Source organism: Camarhynchus parvulus, unplaced genomic scaffold, assembly GCF_901933205.1.
Source record: "Camarhynchus parvulus unplaced genomic scaffold, STF_HiC, whole genome shotgun sequence".
Taxonomy (NCBI): domain Eukaryota; kingdom Metazoa; phylum Chordata; class Aves; order Passeriformes; family Thraupidae; genus Camarhynchus; species Camarhynchus parvulus.
In genome coordinates, this window is record NW_022148640.1 from 1 (window position 1) to 14952 (window position 14952).

The 14952-nt window shown below is 41.5% G+C and overlaps 1 protein-coding gene across 1 annotated transcript; it reads right to left on the reverse strand.

Moving 5' to 3' along the window:
* Window positions 1-1678: 1678 nt before the first annotated feature.
* LOC115916994 (large neutral amino acids transporter small subunit 2-like) lies at window positions 1679-12493 on the reverse strand (the record flags this gene model as incomplete). Its single annotated transcript, XM_030970728.1, is given in 5 exon segments — window positions 1679-1871; window positions 3430-3533; window positions 3536-3578; window positions 8107-8203; window positions 12390-12493. Coding segments are annotated over 5 exon segments (541 nt in total), but the record flags the coding sequence as incomplete, so codon positions are not given.
* Between the last annotated feature and the right edge of the window lie 2459 nt (window positions 12494-14952).

Here is a 14952-nt window from a genome sequence, read left to right on the forward strand (position 1 = left end):
ATCCCCCAAATCCTCCCAAACCCCCCCTTTAAACCCCCAACATCCCCCAAAACCCCTCAAAATCCCCACAAACCCCCAAACCTCCCTAAACCCCCAAAAGTCCCTCAAATCCCCCAAACCTCCTCAAATCCCCCAAAAATCCCCCAAATCCCCTCAAACCTCCCAAATCCCCCAAAATCCCCCCCCAAATTTCCCCAAAAACCCCCCAAACCCCATCCAACCTCCCCAAACCCCCTCAAATCCCCCCAAAGCCCCTTTAAACACCCCCAAAATCCTCCAAACCCCCCAAAACCTCCTGAAATCCCATCAAACCCCCAAATCCCTCACACCCCCTAAAACCTCCCAAAACCCCCAAATCCCCCAAACCTCCCCAAATCACCCTCAAACCTGCCCAAAATCCCCCCAAAATCCCCAAACCCCTCAAAAATTCCCCAAATCCCCAAAATCCCCCCAAATTTCCCCAAAACCCCCCCAACCCCCAAGCCCCTCCCAAACCTCTCCAAATCACCCCCAAATCCCCCCAAATTTCCCCAAAACCCCCAAAACCTCCCAAATCCCATCCAACCTCCCCAAAACCCCCTCAAATCCCCCCCAAAACCCCCTCAAACCTCCCCAAAATCCCCTCAAAATCCCCCCAAATTTCCCCAAATCCCCCCAAACCCCCTCAAAACCTCCCCAAATCTCATCAAACCTCCCCAAATCCCCCAAAATCCCCCCAAATCCCCTCAAAATTCCCCCAAATTCCCCAAAATCCCCCAAATTTCCCCAAAAACCCCCCAAACCCCCCCAAGCCCCTCCCAAACCTCTCCCAAATCACCCCAAATCCCCCCCAAATTTCTCCAAAACCCCCCAAAACCCCCCCAAAACCCCCCCAAAACCTCCCAAATCCCATCCAACCTCCCCAAAACCCCCTCAAATCCCCAAATCCCCCCAAACCCCCCCAAATCCCACCCAAACCCACTTTAAACACCCTCAAATCCCTCCCAAAACCCTCAAACCCCCCCCAAATTTCCCCAAATCCCTCAAACCTCCCCAAAATCCCCTCAAAATCCCCCAAATTCCCCAAAAACCCCCCCAAGCCCCTCAAAACCTCCCCAAATCTCATCAAACCTCCCCCAAATCCCCCCCAAAATCCCCCCAAATTTCCCTAAAACCCCCCCAAAACCTCCCAAATCCCATCCAACCTACCCAAAACCCCCTCAAATCCCCCAAACCCCCCCCAAACCCCCCCAAAATCCCCTCAAAATCCCCAAAACCCCCCAAAATCCCCTCAAAAATCCCCCAAATTTCCCCAAATCCCCCCAAACCCCCCCCAAGCCCCCTCCCAAACCTCTCCAAATCACCCCCAAACCCCCAAATTTCCCCAAAATCCCCCCAAACCCCCACAACCTCCCAAATCCCATCCAACCTCCCCAAAACCCCCTCAAATCCCCCCAAACCCCCTCAAACCTCCCCAAAATCCCCTCAAAATCCCCCCCAAACCTCCCCAAAATCCCCTCAAAATCCCCCCAAACCTCCCCAAAATCCCCTCAAAATCCCCCCAAATTTCTCCAAAACCCCCTCAAACCCCCCCAAACCCCCTCAAACCTCCCCAAAATCACCCCCAAATCCCCCCAAATTTCTCCAAAATTCCCCGAAATCCCCCAAAATCCCCCCCAAACGCCCCCAGTCCCCTCACCCACGGCCCTGCGCAGGCCGGGGGGCCGGGGCGCTGCGCCGCCGCCGCCCTGCCGCAGGCAGAGCAGGTACACGGGCGCGCCCGTGGCCATGACGGCCAGGCCCACGCCGCACACGAGCGGCTCGGACCACACGGAGAAGAGCAGGAGCGCCCCCCAGAAGAGCAGGTACAGCGCCGGGAACAGCAGGTGAACCTATGGGGACGGGGAGGTTTTTATCAATGGGGAAGCGTGGGAATTCTGTGGGGGCATCTGTAGTAATGAATTTTTTGAATGAGGGAGCGTGGGAATTAAGTGGCGGCGTTTATAGGAATGATTTTTATGAATGGAGTGGCGTGGGAATCCTTTAGGGGGTGCTCGTAATAATAATTTTTATGAATGGGGAAGCGTGGGAATTCTGCGGAGCATCTGTAGTAATGAATTTTTTGAATGAGGGAGCGTGGGAATTAAGTGGCGGCGTTTATAGCAATGATTTTTATGAATGGGGTGGCGTGGGAATCCTTCAGGGGGTGCTCATAATAATAATTTTTATGAATGGGGAAGCGTGGGAATTCTGCGGAGCATCTGTAGTAATAAATTTTTTGAATGAGGGAGCGTGGGAATTAAGTGCCGGCGTTTATAGCAATGAATTTTATGAATGGGGGGAGTGTGGGAATTCACTATGGAGCGCATTATGATTTTTTTTTATGAATGAAAAACATGTGAATCTACCAGGGGGTGTTTGTGATGCGATTTTTTAATGAATGAGGGGCGTGGGAATCCTTCAGGGGGTGCTCGTAGCAATAATTTTTATGAATGGGGGAGCGTGGGAATCCTGCAGGGGCGTGGTTTGGGTGAGAGGGGGGTGGAGCTTAGCGTGGGAAAGGGTGTGTGTATGAATGGGGGCGTGGGAATTCGATAGGGGGCGCTGAAGGAAAGGAATTTTTGTGAATGGAGGGCGGGACTTTTAAGCGTGAGAATGTCCCAATGCGGACACCATTGGACCATAAGAGGGGGGCGTGGTTAAACCCCAAAAGGGGCGTGGCCTCTAGCACAAAGTGGGTGTGGTCAAGTGGCAAAAGGGAAGTGATTGGGGCCTGAAGTGGGCGGGGTTAAACCTCAAAAGGGGCGTGGTCATACAACCAAAGAGGCGTGGCTTGTAGCATGAAGTGGGAGTGGTTAAAAAGGCAAAAGGGGCGTGGCTTGGTGGACCAAAGTGGGCGTGGCTGAACCATAAAAGGAGGCGGGATCTCAGCCACAAAGTGGGCGTGGTTTAGTGGCAAAATGGGCGTGGTTTGGGACCTAGAAGTAGGCGTGCCTAAATAAAAAAGGGGGCGTGGTTTAGTGACTGATATGGGCGTGGCTAAATGGCGAGGGGGGCGTGGTTTCACCCCTAAAGTGGGCGTGGTCAGACACCAAAAGGGGTGGGAATTCAAACAAAAAAGTGGGCGTGGCTTAGGACCAAAATGGGTGTGGCCAAAGCTCAAAATGGGCGTGGTTTGGGGTCAAAGTGGGCGTGGCTGAAAGGCAAAAGGGCGTGGTTCAGTGGTTTGAAGTGGGCGTGGTTAAACCCCAAAAAGGGCGGCGTTTGAAACAAAAAGTGGGCGTGGCCAAAGCGCAAAAGGGGCGTGGTCCAGCGGTTTCAAGTGGGCGTGGCTACGCCATAAAAGGGGCGGGGTTTGCGACACAAAGTGGGCGTGGCTTGAGGGGGGGAAAGGGGTGTGGGTGAAGCGCGGGGTGGGCGTGGTTTGGGGGCAGAGTGGGCGTGGCCTACCTTGATGGGGCGGGGCGTGTGGGGCTCGCGGCGGCGCAGCAGCAGCAGCCCGCCCGCCGGTGACGCCATTACCACAGGTAATGCGAAGCCCACGTAATTAATGGCGTGTAGATGTCGCCCGTCACCAGCATCAGCAGCGTGGACACGCACTGGGGGCGGGGCTTCCGTCAGGCCACGCCCACCCGGGGCCACGCCCGCCAGCGCCGCCCCCGGATTGGCGGGAATTTCGCGGTTCGGAGACGGAATTGTGATCGGATTTGTCCCAAAATTTGTGGGGTTTCTAACGAAAATCCTGCAAGATTTGTAAGATTTCTCCCCAAATTTCCCAAATTTGTCCCCAGATTTGGAGATTCAGACCTAAATTTCAAAAATTTTATCCCCAAATTTACAAAATTTCGCCCCAAATTTGGGATTTTGAAGCCAAATTTGGAAAATTTTATCCCCAAATTCACAGGGTTTGACCCAAAGTCCACCAAACTTCCCGAATTCGTCCCAAAATTTGTAATTTTGCACCCAAATTTCCACATTTTATCCCCAAGTTTCCAAAATTTTACCCCAAATTTGGAGTTTTGGATCCAAATTTCCACATTTTATCCCCAAATTTACAAATTTTATCCCCAAATTTGGAAGTTTTGACCCAAATTCCACCAAACTTCCCAAATTCGTCCCCAAATTTGGAGTTTTGGACCCAAATTTTGAAAATTTTCTCCCCAAATTTGGAGTTTCCAAATTTCCCAAGTTTCCAAAATTTTACCCCGAATTTACAGGATCTGACTCAAATTCCCCCAAGCTTCCCAAATTTGTCCCAAAATTTGGAGTTTTGGACCCAAATTTTCTGATTTTACTTCCAAGTTTCCGAAATTTTACCCCAAATTTCGAGGGTTTGACCCAAATTCCACCAAACTTCCCAAATTCGTCCCTAAATTTGGAGTTTTGGACCCAAATTTCAAAAATTTTATCCCCAAATTTCTCAAGTTTGTCCCCAAATTTGGAGTTTCCAAATTTCCCAAGTTTCGAAAATTTTACCCCAAATTTGGAAGTTTTGACCCCAATTCCACCAAACTTCCCAAATTTTACCCCAAATTTGGAGTTTCAGTCCCAAACTTTCTGATTTTATCCCCAAATTTCCGAAATTTTACCCCAAATTTGGAAGTTTTGACCCAAATTCCACCAAATTTCCAAAACTTGTCCCCAAATTTGGAGTTTTGGACCCAAATTTCCAGAATTTATCCCCAAATTTACAAAATTTCTCCCCAAATTTGGAGTTTTGGACCCAAATATCAAAAATTTTATCCCCAAATTTGGAGTTTCCAAATTTCCAAATTTCCAAAAATTTACCCCAAAATTTGGAGTTTTGGACCCAATTTCCCACATTTTATCCCCAAGTTTACAAAATTTCTCCCCAAATTTGGAGGGCTTGACCCAAATTCCACCAAATTTCTTAAATTTGTCCCCAGATTTGGAATTTCGGAGCCAAATTTTCACATTTTATCCCCAAATTTACAAAATTTATCCCCAACTTTGGGATTTTGAAGCCAAATTTGGAAAATTTTATCTCCAAATTTGGAGTTTCCAAATTTCCCAAATTTCCACAATTTGTCCCAAAATTTGGAGTTTGGGACGCAAATTTTCTGATTTTGTCCCCAAATTTACAAAATTTCTCCCCAAATTTGGATTTTTGGACCCAAATTTTGAAAATTTTCTCCCCAAATTTGGAGTTTCCAAATTTCCCAAGTTTCCAAAATTTCACCCCGAATTTGGAGGTTTGGAAGCAAATTTTTTGATTTTATCCCCAAATTTAAAAAATTTCTCCCCACATTTGGAAGTTTTGACCCAAATTCCACCAAATTTCCCAAATTTGTCCCAAAATTTGGAGTTTTGGAGCCAAATTTTCTGATTTTACTTCCAAGTTTCCGAAATTTTACCCCAAATTTCGAGGGTTTGACCCAAATTCCACCAAACTTCCCAAATTCGTCCCTAAATTTGGAGTTTTGGACCCAAATTTCAAAAATATTTATCCCCAAAGTTAGAAAATTTCTACCCAAATTTTGAATTTTGGACCCAAATTTCAAAAATTTTATCCCCAAATTTCTCAAGTTTGTCCCCAAATTTGGAGTTTCCAAATTTCCCAAGTTTCGAAAATTTTACCCCAAATTTGGAGGGTTTGACCCAAATTCCACCAAATTTTCAAAATTGGTCCCAAAATTTGGAATTTCGGAGCCAAATTTCCAGAATTTATCCCCAAATTTACAAAATTTATCCCCACATTTGGGATTTTGAAGCCAAATTTCCAAAATTTTACCTCCAAATTTGGAGTTTGCAAATTTCCCAAATTTCCAAAATTTCTCCCCACATTTGGAGGGTTTGACCCAAATTTTCTGATTTTGTCCCCAAATTTACAAAATTTCTCCCCAAATTTGGAGTTTTGGACCCAAATTCCACCAAATTTCCCAAATTCGTCCCCAAATTTGGAGTTTTGGACCCAAATTTTGAAATTTTTCTCCCCAAATTTGGAGTTTCCAAATTTCCAAATTTCCAAAATTTCACCCCGAATTTGGAGGTTTGGAAGCAAATTTTTTGATTTTATCCCCAAATTTCCAAAATTTCTCCCCACATTTGGAAGTTTTGACCCAAATTCCACCAAATTTCCCAAATTTGTCCCAAAATTTGGAGTTTTGGACCCAAATTTTCTGATTTTACTTCCAAGTTTCCGAAATTTTACCCCAAATTTCGAGGGTTTGACTCAAATTCCACCAAACTTCCCAAATTCGTCCCCAAATTTGGAGTTTTGGACCCAAATTTTCTGATTTTATCCCCAAGTTTACAAAATTTCTGCCCAAATTTGGAGGTTTTGACCCAAATTCCACCAAACTTCCCAAATTTCTCCCAAAATTTGGAATTTTGGACCCAAACTTCGAAAATTTTTAACCGTTTTAACCCAATTTTCACCCAAATTTTAACCCATTTTTAACCCTTTTTTCTCCCTTTTTTCACTCATTTTCCCACCCATTTTTAACCGTTTCCTCATTCATTTTTAACCCTTTCTTAACCCCTTTTCAACCCAATTTTCCACCCATTTTAACCCAATTTTCACCCAAATTTTCACCCAAATTTTAACGAAAATTTTCACCCATTTTTATCCCATTTTTTTTGTATTTTTAACCCATTTTTAACCCATTTTTTCTCCCATTTTTAACTCTCTTTTCACTCATTTTTCCACCCATTTTTAACCCTTTCTTCGCTCATTTTTAACCCTTTCTTAACCCGTTTTTAACCCAATTTTCACCTAAATTTTAACCCATTTTTAACCCATTTTTTACCCATTTTTAACCCTTTTTTCACTCATTTTCCCGCCCATTTTTAACCCTTTCTTTGCTCATTTTTAACCCTTTCTTAACCCCATTTTCCCCCAATTTTCACCCAAATTTTCACCCAAATTTTAACGAAAATTTTTACCCATTTTTATCCCATTTTTTTCTATTTTTAACCCATTTTTAACCCATTTTTCCCTCATTTCCCACCCATTTAAACCCTTTAATCGCTAATTTTTAACCCTTTCTTAACCCCTTTTTAACCCAATTTTCACCCAAATTTTACCCCAAATTTTAACCCAAATTTTAACGAAAATTTTTACCCATTTTTAACCCATTTTTCCTCCCATTTTTAACCCTTTCTTCGTTCACTTTTAACCCTTTCTTAACCCAATTTTCCACCCATTTTTACCCATTTTTAATCCATTTTTTCTCCCATTTTTAACCCTCTTTTCACTCATTTTCCCACCCATTTTTAACCCTTTCTTAACCCGTTTTTAGCACATTTCTCGCCCGTTTTTCGCCCGATTTTCTCCATTTTTTTTTTGCCCTCCCCCGTGTTTTTGCCCAAAATTTCGTTTTTTGGCCCCGTTTCAGCCTCTCACGGTGACGAGCAGGGCGGGGACGGGCGTGTGGCGCCGCACGTGGATCATGGCCGCTTTTAACCCTTTCCTCACCCCTTTTAACCCGTTTTCCACCCGTTTTCACCCAATTTTCACCCAAATTTTAACCCATTTTCACCCATTTTCCACCCAAACTTTAACCCCTTTTTAACCCAAATTTTAACCCATTTTTAACTGATTTTTTACCGATTTTTAACCCATTTTTTCTCCCATTTTTAACCCTTTTTTCACTCATTTCCCACCCATTTTTACCCTTTAATCGCTCATTTTTAACCCTTTCTTAACCCCTGTTTAACCGAATTTCCCACCCATTTTAACCCAATTTTTACCCATTTTTTGCCATTTTTAACCCATTTTTTCTCCCATTTTTAACCCTTTTTTCACTCATTTCTCCACCCATTTTTAACCCTTTCTTCGCTCATTTTTAACCCTTTCTTAACCCGTTTTTAACCCAATTTCCACCCAAATTTTAACCCCTTTTTAACCCAAATTTTAACCCATTTTTCACCCAATTTTCACCCATTTTTTCTCCCATTTTTAATCCTCTTTTCACTCATTTTCCCACCCATTTTTAACCCTTTCTTCGCTCATTTTTAACCCTTTCTTAACCTGTTTTCCACCCATTTCTCGCCCGTTTTTCGCCCGATTTTCCCCGTTTTTCGCCCGATTTTCTCCATTTTTTTTTTGTCCTTCCCGTCTTTTTGCCCAAAATTTCATTTTTTGGCCCCGTTTCAGCCTCTCACGGTGACGAGCAGGGCGGGGACGGGCGTGTGGCGCCGCACGTGGATCATGGCCAGCAGCGCCGGCAGCTGCCCCTCCCTGGCGCCCGCGTAGAACAGCCTGGTGACGTCATCGCAGGGGGCGGGGCCGTGACGTCGCGGTGGGCGTGGTCACATGGAGGTGATGTCATGGTGGGCGTGGTCACGGGGGGATGATGTCATGGGGAAGTGAAAGGGGAGAAATGAGGGGAAAACGGGAAAATTCCGGGGGGGGGGGGGGGTTTGGGGAGGGATTTGGGGATTTTGGGGAAATTTTGGAACGGAAAAATGGGAAAATTTGGAGGGAAATTTTGGGGAGGAATTCGGGGATTTTGGGGAAAAATTTTAGGGAGATTTGGGGATTTTTTGGAAGGGAAAATGGGAAAAGTTCAAGGAAAAAAATGGGAAATTTTGGGGAAATTTTGGGGAGGAATTCGGGGATTTTGGGGAAAAAATTTTAGGGAGATTTGGGGATTTTTTGTAAGGGAAAAATGGGAAAGTTTGGAGGAAAAACTTTGGGGAGGAATTCGGGGATTTTGGGGAAATTTTGGGGAAATTTGGAGGAAAAAAGTTTGGGGGAATTTTGGGGTAAAATTTGAGGGAGATTTGGGAATTTTTGGAAGGGAAAATGGGAAAATTTAGAGGGAAATTTTGGAGAAATTTGGGGAGAAATTCGGGGATTTGGGGGAAATTTTGGGGAGGTTTGGGGAGATTTGGAGGCAAAAAGTTTGGGGGAATTTTGGGGAATTTTGGGGAAAAATTTTTGGGAAATTTGGGAATTTTTTGGAAAGGAAAATGGGAAAATTTGGAGGAAAAAATTTTGGGGAATGTTGGGGAAATTTTGGGGAGATTTGGGAAATTTTGAAGAAAAAATGGGAATTTTGGGGGGAAATTTTGGGAAAACTTGGGGAATTTTGGAAGGAAAAATAGGAAAATTTGGACGGAAATCTTGGGGAGGAATTTGGGGATTTTGGGGAAATTTTGGGGAGATTTGGGGAAATTTGGAGGCAAAAATTTTGGGGAATTTTGGGGAGAAATTCCAGGATTTGGGGAAATTTTTGAAGGGAAAATTTAGAGGAAAAATTGGGGAATTTTGGGGAAATTTTGGGGAGAAATTTGGAGATTTTGGGAAAAAATTTAGGGAAATTTGGGACCTTTTGGAAGGGAAAAATGGAAAAAGTTTGATGAAAATTTTGGGGAATTTTGGGGAGGAAATCGGGGATTTTGGGAAAAAATTTCGGGCGATTTGGTGAGGTTTTTGAAGCGAAAATTTGGAGGAAAAATTGGGGAATTTTGGGGAGGAATTTGGGGATTTTGGGGAAAAAATTTTAGGGAGATTTGGGAATTTTTGGAAGTGAAAAATGGGAAATTTTGGAGAAAAAATCAAGAAATTTTATGGAGAAAATTGGAGGGAAAATGGGAAAATTGGGGATTTTTGGGGAGGAATTTGGGGATTTTGGGGAAAAAAAATTTAGGGAAATTTGGGAATTTTTTGGAAGGGAAAAATGGGAAAGTTTGGGGGAAAAATTTTGGGGGGGAAATCTGGGATTTCAGGGAAATTTTTGGGGAGATTTGGGGGAATTTTGGAAGGGAAAATGGGAAAAGTTCAAGGACAAAAAATGGGAAATTTTGGGGAAATTTTGGGGAGGAATTCGGGGATTTTGGGGAAAAATTTTAGGGAGATTTGGGAATTTTTTGGAAGGAAAAACCAGGGAATTTTGGGGAGAAATTCGAGGATTTGGGAAAATTTTCGAAGGGAAAATTTGGAGGAAAAAATTGGGGAATTTTGGGGAAATTTTGGGGAGGAATTCGGGGATTTGGGGGAAAAATTTTAGGGAGATTTGGGAATTTTTTGGAAGGGAAAAATGGGAAAATTTGGAGGAAAAATTTTGGGGAGGAATTTGGGGATTTTGGGGAAATTTTGGGGAAATTTGGAGGAAAAAAGTTTGGGGGAATTTTGGGGTAAAATTTGAGGGAGATTTGGGAATTTTTGGAAGGGAAAATGGGAAAATTTGGAGGGAAATTTTGGGGAAATTTACAGGAGATTTGGGGAAAATTTGGAAGGGAAAAATGGGAAAATTTGGAGAAAAAATTTTAGGGAAATTTTGGGGAGGAATTCGGGGATTTTGGGGAAAAATTTTAGGGAGATTTGGGAATTTTTTGGAAGGGAAAAATGGGAAAAGTTCAAGGAAAAAAATGGGAAATTTTGGGGAAATTTTCGGGAGGAATTCGGGGATTTTGGGAAAAAAAATTTAGGGAGATTTGGGAATTTTTTGGAAGGCAAAAATGGGAAAATTTGGAGAAAAAAATTTGGAGATTTTTGGGGAGAAATTCGGGGATTTTGGGAAAAAACTTTAGATAGATTTGGGAATTTTTGGAAGGAAAAGCCAGGGAATTTTGGGGAGAAATTCGAGGATTCGGGGAAATTTTTGAAGGAAAAATTTGGAGGAAAATTTGGGGAATTTTGGGGAAATTTTGGGGAGGAATTTGGGGATTTTGGGGAAAAATTTTAGGAAGATTTGGGAATTTTTTTGGAAGGGAAAAATGGGAAAATTTGGAGGAAAAATTTTGGGGAGGAATTTGGGGATTTTGGGGAAATTTTGGGGAAATTTGGAGGAAAAAAGTTTGGGGGAATTTTGGGGAATTTTGGGGAAAATTTTAGGAAGATTTGGGAATTTTTGGAAGGGAAAATGGGAAAATTTGGAGGAAAAATTTTGGAGGAATTTTGGGGGAATTTTCAGGAGATTTCGTAATTTTTAGAAGGGAAAAATGGGAAAATTTGTAGAAAAAAATTTGGAGAATTTTGGGGAGAATTTCAGGCATTTTGGGGAAGTTTTCGAAGGGAAAATTTGGAGGAAAAATTGGGGATTTTTGGGGAAATTTTGGGGAGGAATTTGGGGATTTTGGGAAAAAATTTTCAGGAGATTTGGGGACATTTTCGAAGGGAAAATTTGGAGGAAAAATTGTGGAATTTTGGGGAGAAATTCGGGGATTTTTGGGGAAGTTTGGAAGGGAAAATTGGGGAATTTTGGGAATTTGGGAATTGTCTCACCTGGAGCAGGCGAAGAGGAAAAAAATTGGGGAAAAAAATCAGAAATTTTATGGGAAAATGACAAAAAATCACCAAAAAATTGGGGAAAATCACAGAGAAATCAGGGAAATTCAGGAAATTTTGGGGAAAATTTGGGAATTTGGGGAATTTTGGGAATTGTCTCACCTGGAACCGGTGAAGAGGAAGTTGAGAAGAGGAAATTTGGGATGAAAACAGAAAATTTGATGGAAAAATGACCAAAAATGACCAAAAAATGGGGGAAAATCACGGAAAAATCAGGAAAAATTGGGGAAATTTTGGGAAAAAATTTGGGATTTTGGGGAAAATTTTGGGGAAAATTTTGGGAATTTGGGGTTTTTGGGAGTTGTCTCACCTGGAGCAAGAAAAATGACAAAAAGAGACCAAAAAATGGGGAAAAATCACAGAAAATTCCAGAAAATTCAGGAAAAATCAGGGAAAATTTTGGGGAAAATTTTGGGGATTTTGGGAATTTGGGAATTTTGGGATTTGTCTCACCTGAAGCAGATGAAGAGGAAAAAAATTGGGGAAAAAAATCAGAAATTTGATGGAAAAATGACCAAAAATCACCAAAAAATTGGGGAAAATCACAGAGAAATCAGGGAAATTCAGGAAATTTTGGGGAAAATTTTGGGAATTTTGGGAAAATTTTGGGAATTTGGGGCTGGTCTCACCTGGAGCAGGTGAAGAGGGAGTTGAGAAGAGGAAATTTGGGATGAAAATGGAAAAATTTGATGGAAAAATGACCAAAAATGACCAAAAAATTGGGGAAAATCACGGAAAATCCGGGAATTTTGGGGAAAATTTTGGGGATTTTGGGAAAATTTGGGGAATTTGGGATTTTGGGAATTGTCTCACCTGGAGCAGGAGAAATGACAAAAAGACACCAAAAAATGGGGAAAAAATCACAAAAAAATCAGGAAAAATCACAGAAAATTCCAGAAAATTCAGGGAAAATCAGGGAAAATTTTGGGGAAAATTTTGGGAATTTTGGGAATTTGGGAATTTTGGGAATTGTCTCACCTGGAGCCAGTGAAGAAGAAAAAAATTGGGGAAAAAAATCAGAAATTTGATGGAAAAATGACAAAAAAATGACCAAAAAATGAGGGAAAATCACAGAAAATCCGAGAATTTTGGGGAAAATTTTGGGAATTTTGGGAAAATGTTGGAATTTTGGGAATTGTGGGACTGGTCTCACCTGGAGCAGGTGAACAAGGAGCCGTTGACGCCGCCGAAGGTGGAGAGAGCCACGGCCAAGGGCATCACCCAGGCCAGGGGGCCCAGAACCTTCTCCCCGAAGGTCTGAAAAAGGGGGAAAAAATCCAAAAAAATTCCATTAAAATTCCATAAAAATGCCCCCAAAACTCCATTAAAATCCCCCAAAAAATCCCCTAAAAAACCCAAAAAATTCCCTAAAAAACCCCCAAAAAATCCATAAAAACTCCATAAAAATCCCCCCAAAATTCCATAAAAATTCCATAAAAATGCCCCCAGAAAATCCATTAAAATCCCCCCAAAAATCAAAAAAATCCATAAAAATTCCATAAAAATCCCCCCAAAAATCCCCCAAAAATTCCACAAAAATCCCATAAAATTCCCCCAAAACTCCATAAAAATCCCCCTAAAAATTGCATTAAAAATCCCATAAAAATTCCCCAAAAAATCCCCCAAAAATTCCATTAATATTCCATAAAAATCCCCCCAAGAAAATTCCATACAAATTCCATAAAAGTCCCCTGAAAATCCCCCAAAAATTCCATTAAAATTCCATAAAAATCCCCCAAAACTCCATTAAAATCCCCCAAAAATCCCCTAAAAAACCCAAAAAAATTCCATAAAAATTCCATAAAAATTCCCCAAAAATGCCAAAAAAATTCCCTAGATATTCCATAAAAGTCCCCCCAAAATTCCATAAAAATTCCATAAAAATGCCCCCAAAAATTCCATTAAAATCCCCCCAAAAATCTCCCCAAAAAATCCAAAAAAATCCATAAAAATTCCATAAAAATCCCCCAAAAAATCCCCAAAAAATTCCATTAAAATTCCATAAAAATCCCCCCAAAATTCCATTAAAATCCCCCCAAAATTCCATAAAAATTCCCCCAAAAATCCCCTAAAAACCCCAAAAATTCCATAAAAATTCCATAAAAATCCCCCCAAAAATGCCAAAAAATTCCCTAGATATTCCATAAAAATTCCCCCAAAATTCCATAAAAATTCCATAAAATTCCCCCAAAACTCCATAAAAATCCCCCTAAAAATTCCATTAAAAATCCCATAAAATCCCCCCAAAATCCCAAAAAAATCCATAAAAATCCCCCCAAAAATCCAAAAAAATTCCATTAAAATCCCCCCCAAAAATTCCATAAAAATGCCCCAAAAATTCCATTAAAATCCCCCCAAAACTCCAAAAAAATCCCCCAAAATTCCATAACAATTCCATAAAAATCCTCCCAAAAAATTAAAAAAAATCCATACAAATTCCATAAAAATGCCCCAAAAATTCCATTAAAATTCCATAAAAATCCCCCCAAAAATCCCAAAAATTCCATAAAATCCCCCCAAATTCCTTTTTTCCTGTTTTTTCACAGCTTTTTCACCACACTCTCCCATTTTTTCCCCATTTCCCCCAAATTTCCCCATTTTCCCCAAATTTTCACAATTTTCCCGTTTTTAACCCCAAATTTCCCTTTTCCCCCCCTTTTTCCCCCAACTTTTTTCTCATTTTCCACCAAATTTTCCCCTTTTTTCCCATTTTCCCCCAATTTTTCACCATTTTCCCCCAACTTTCCCATTTGTAACCCAAATTTTCCCATTTTTCCCAAAATTTCCCCAAATTTTTCCCCCAAATTTCCCCATTTTTTCCCATTTCTCCCCCAAATTTCCCCATTTCTCATCATTTTTTCACCAAATTTCACCCAATAATTTTTCTTACATTTCCCCATTTTTTCCCCATTTTTTCCCAAATTTTCCCTTTTTCCCCCAAATTTTTTATGTTTTCCCCCCAGCTGTGCCCAAATCCCCATTTTTAACCCCAAAATTCCCTTTTTTTCCCCATTTTTCCTCATTTTTTCCCTCTAATTTCCTCATTTTTTCACCGTTTTTTGTCATTTTTTCACCATTTTTTCCCAAATTTTCACTTTTTTCCCCCAAATATTTTATGTTTTCCCCCCAGCTGTGCCCAAATCCCCATTTTTAACCCCAAAATTCCCTTTTTTCCCCCATTTTTCCTCATTTTTCCCTCTAATTTCCTCATTTTTTCAAGATTTTTTGTCATTTTTTCCCCATTTTTGTCATTTTTTCACCGTTTTTTCCCAAATTTTCGCTTTTTCGCCCCAAATTTTTCGTTTTTTAAGCTCACCACGACCCGGCAAAGCTCTGCAGGATCTCCTTGGTGTCATGGCCCCCAAAACCCCCAAAATCCCCATTTTTAACCCCAAAATCCCATTTTTTCACCGTTTTTTGTCATTTTTTCACCATTTTTTGTCATTTTTTCACCAAATTTTCGCTTTTTTGCCCCATTTTTTTAAGCTCACCGCGAAAGCGTGCGGCTCTGCAGGATCTCCCTGGGGCTCATGGCCCCCCAAACCCCCAAAATCCCCATTTTTAACCCCAAAATCCCCATTTTTTCCCTTAAAATCCCATTTTTCCCCCGGTTTTTGTCATTTTTTCACCGTTTTCTGTCATTTTTTCACCGTTTTTTCCCAAATTTTCGCTTTTTCTACGCCCCAAATTTTTTGCGTTTTTCGCTCACCACGGCC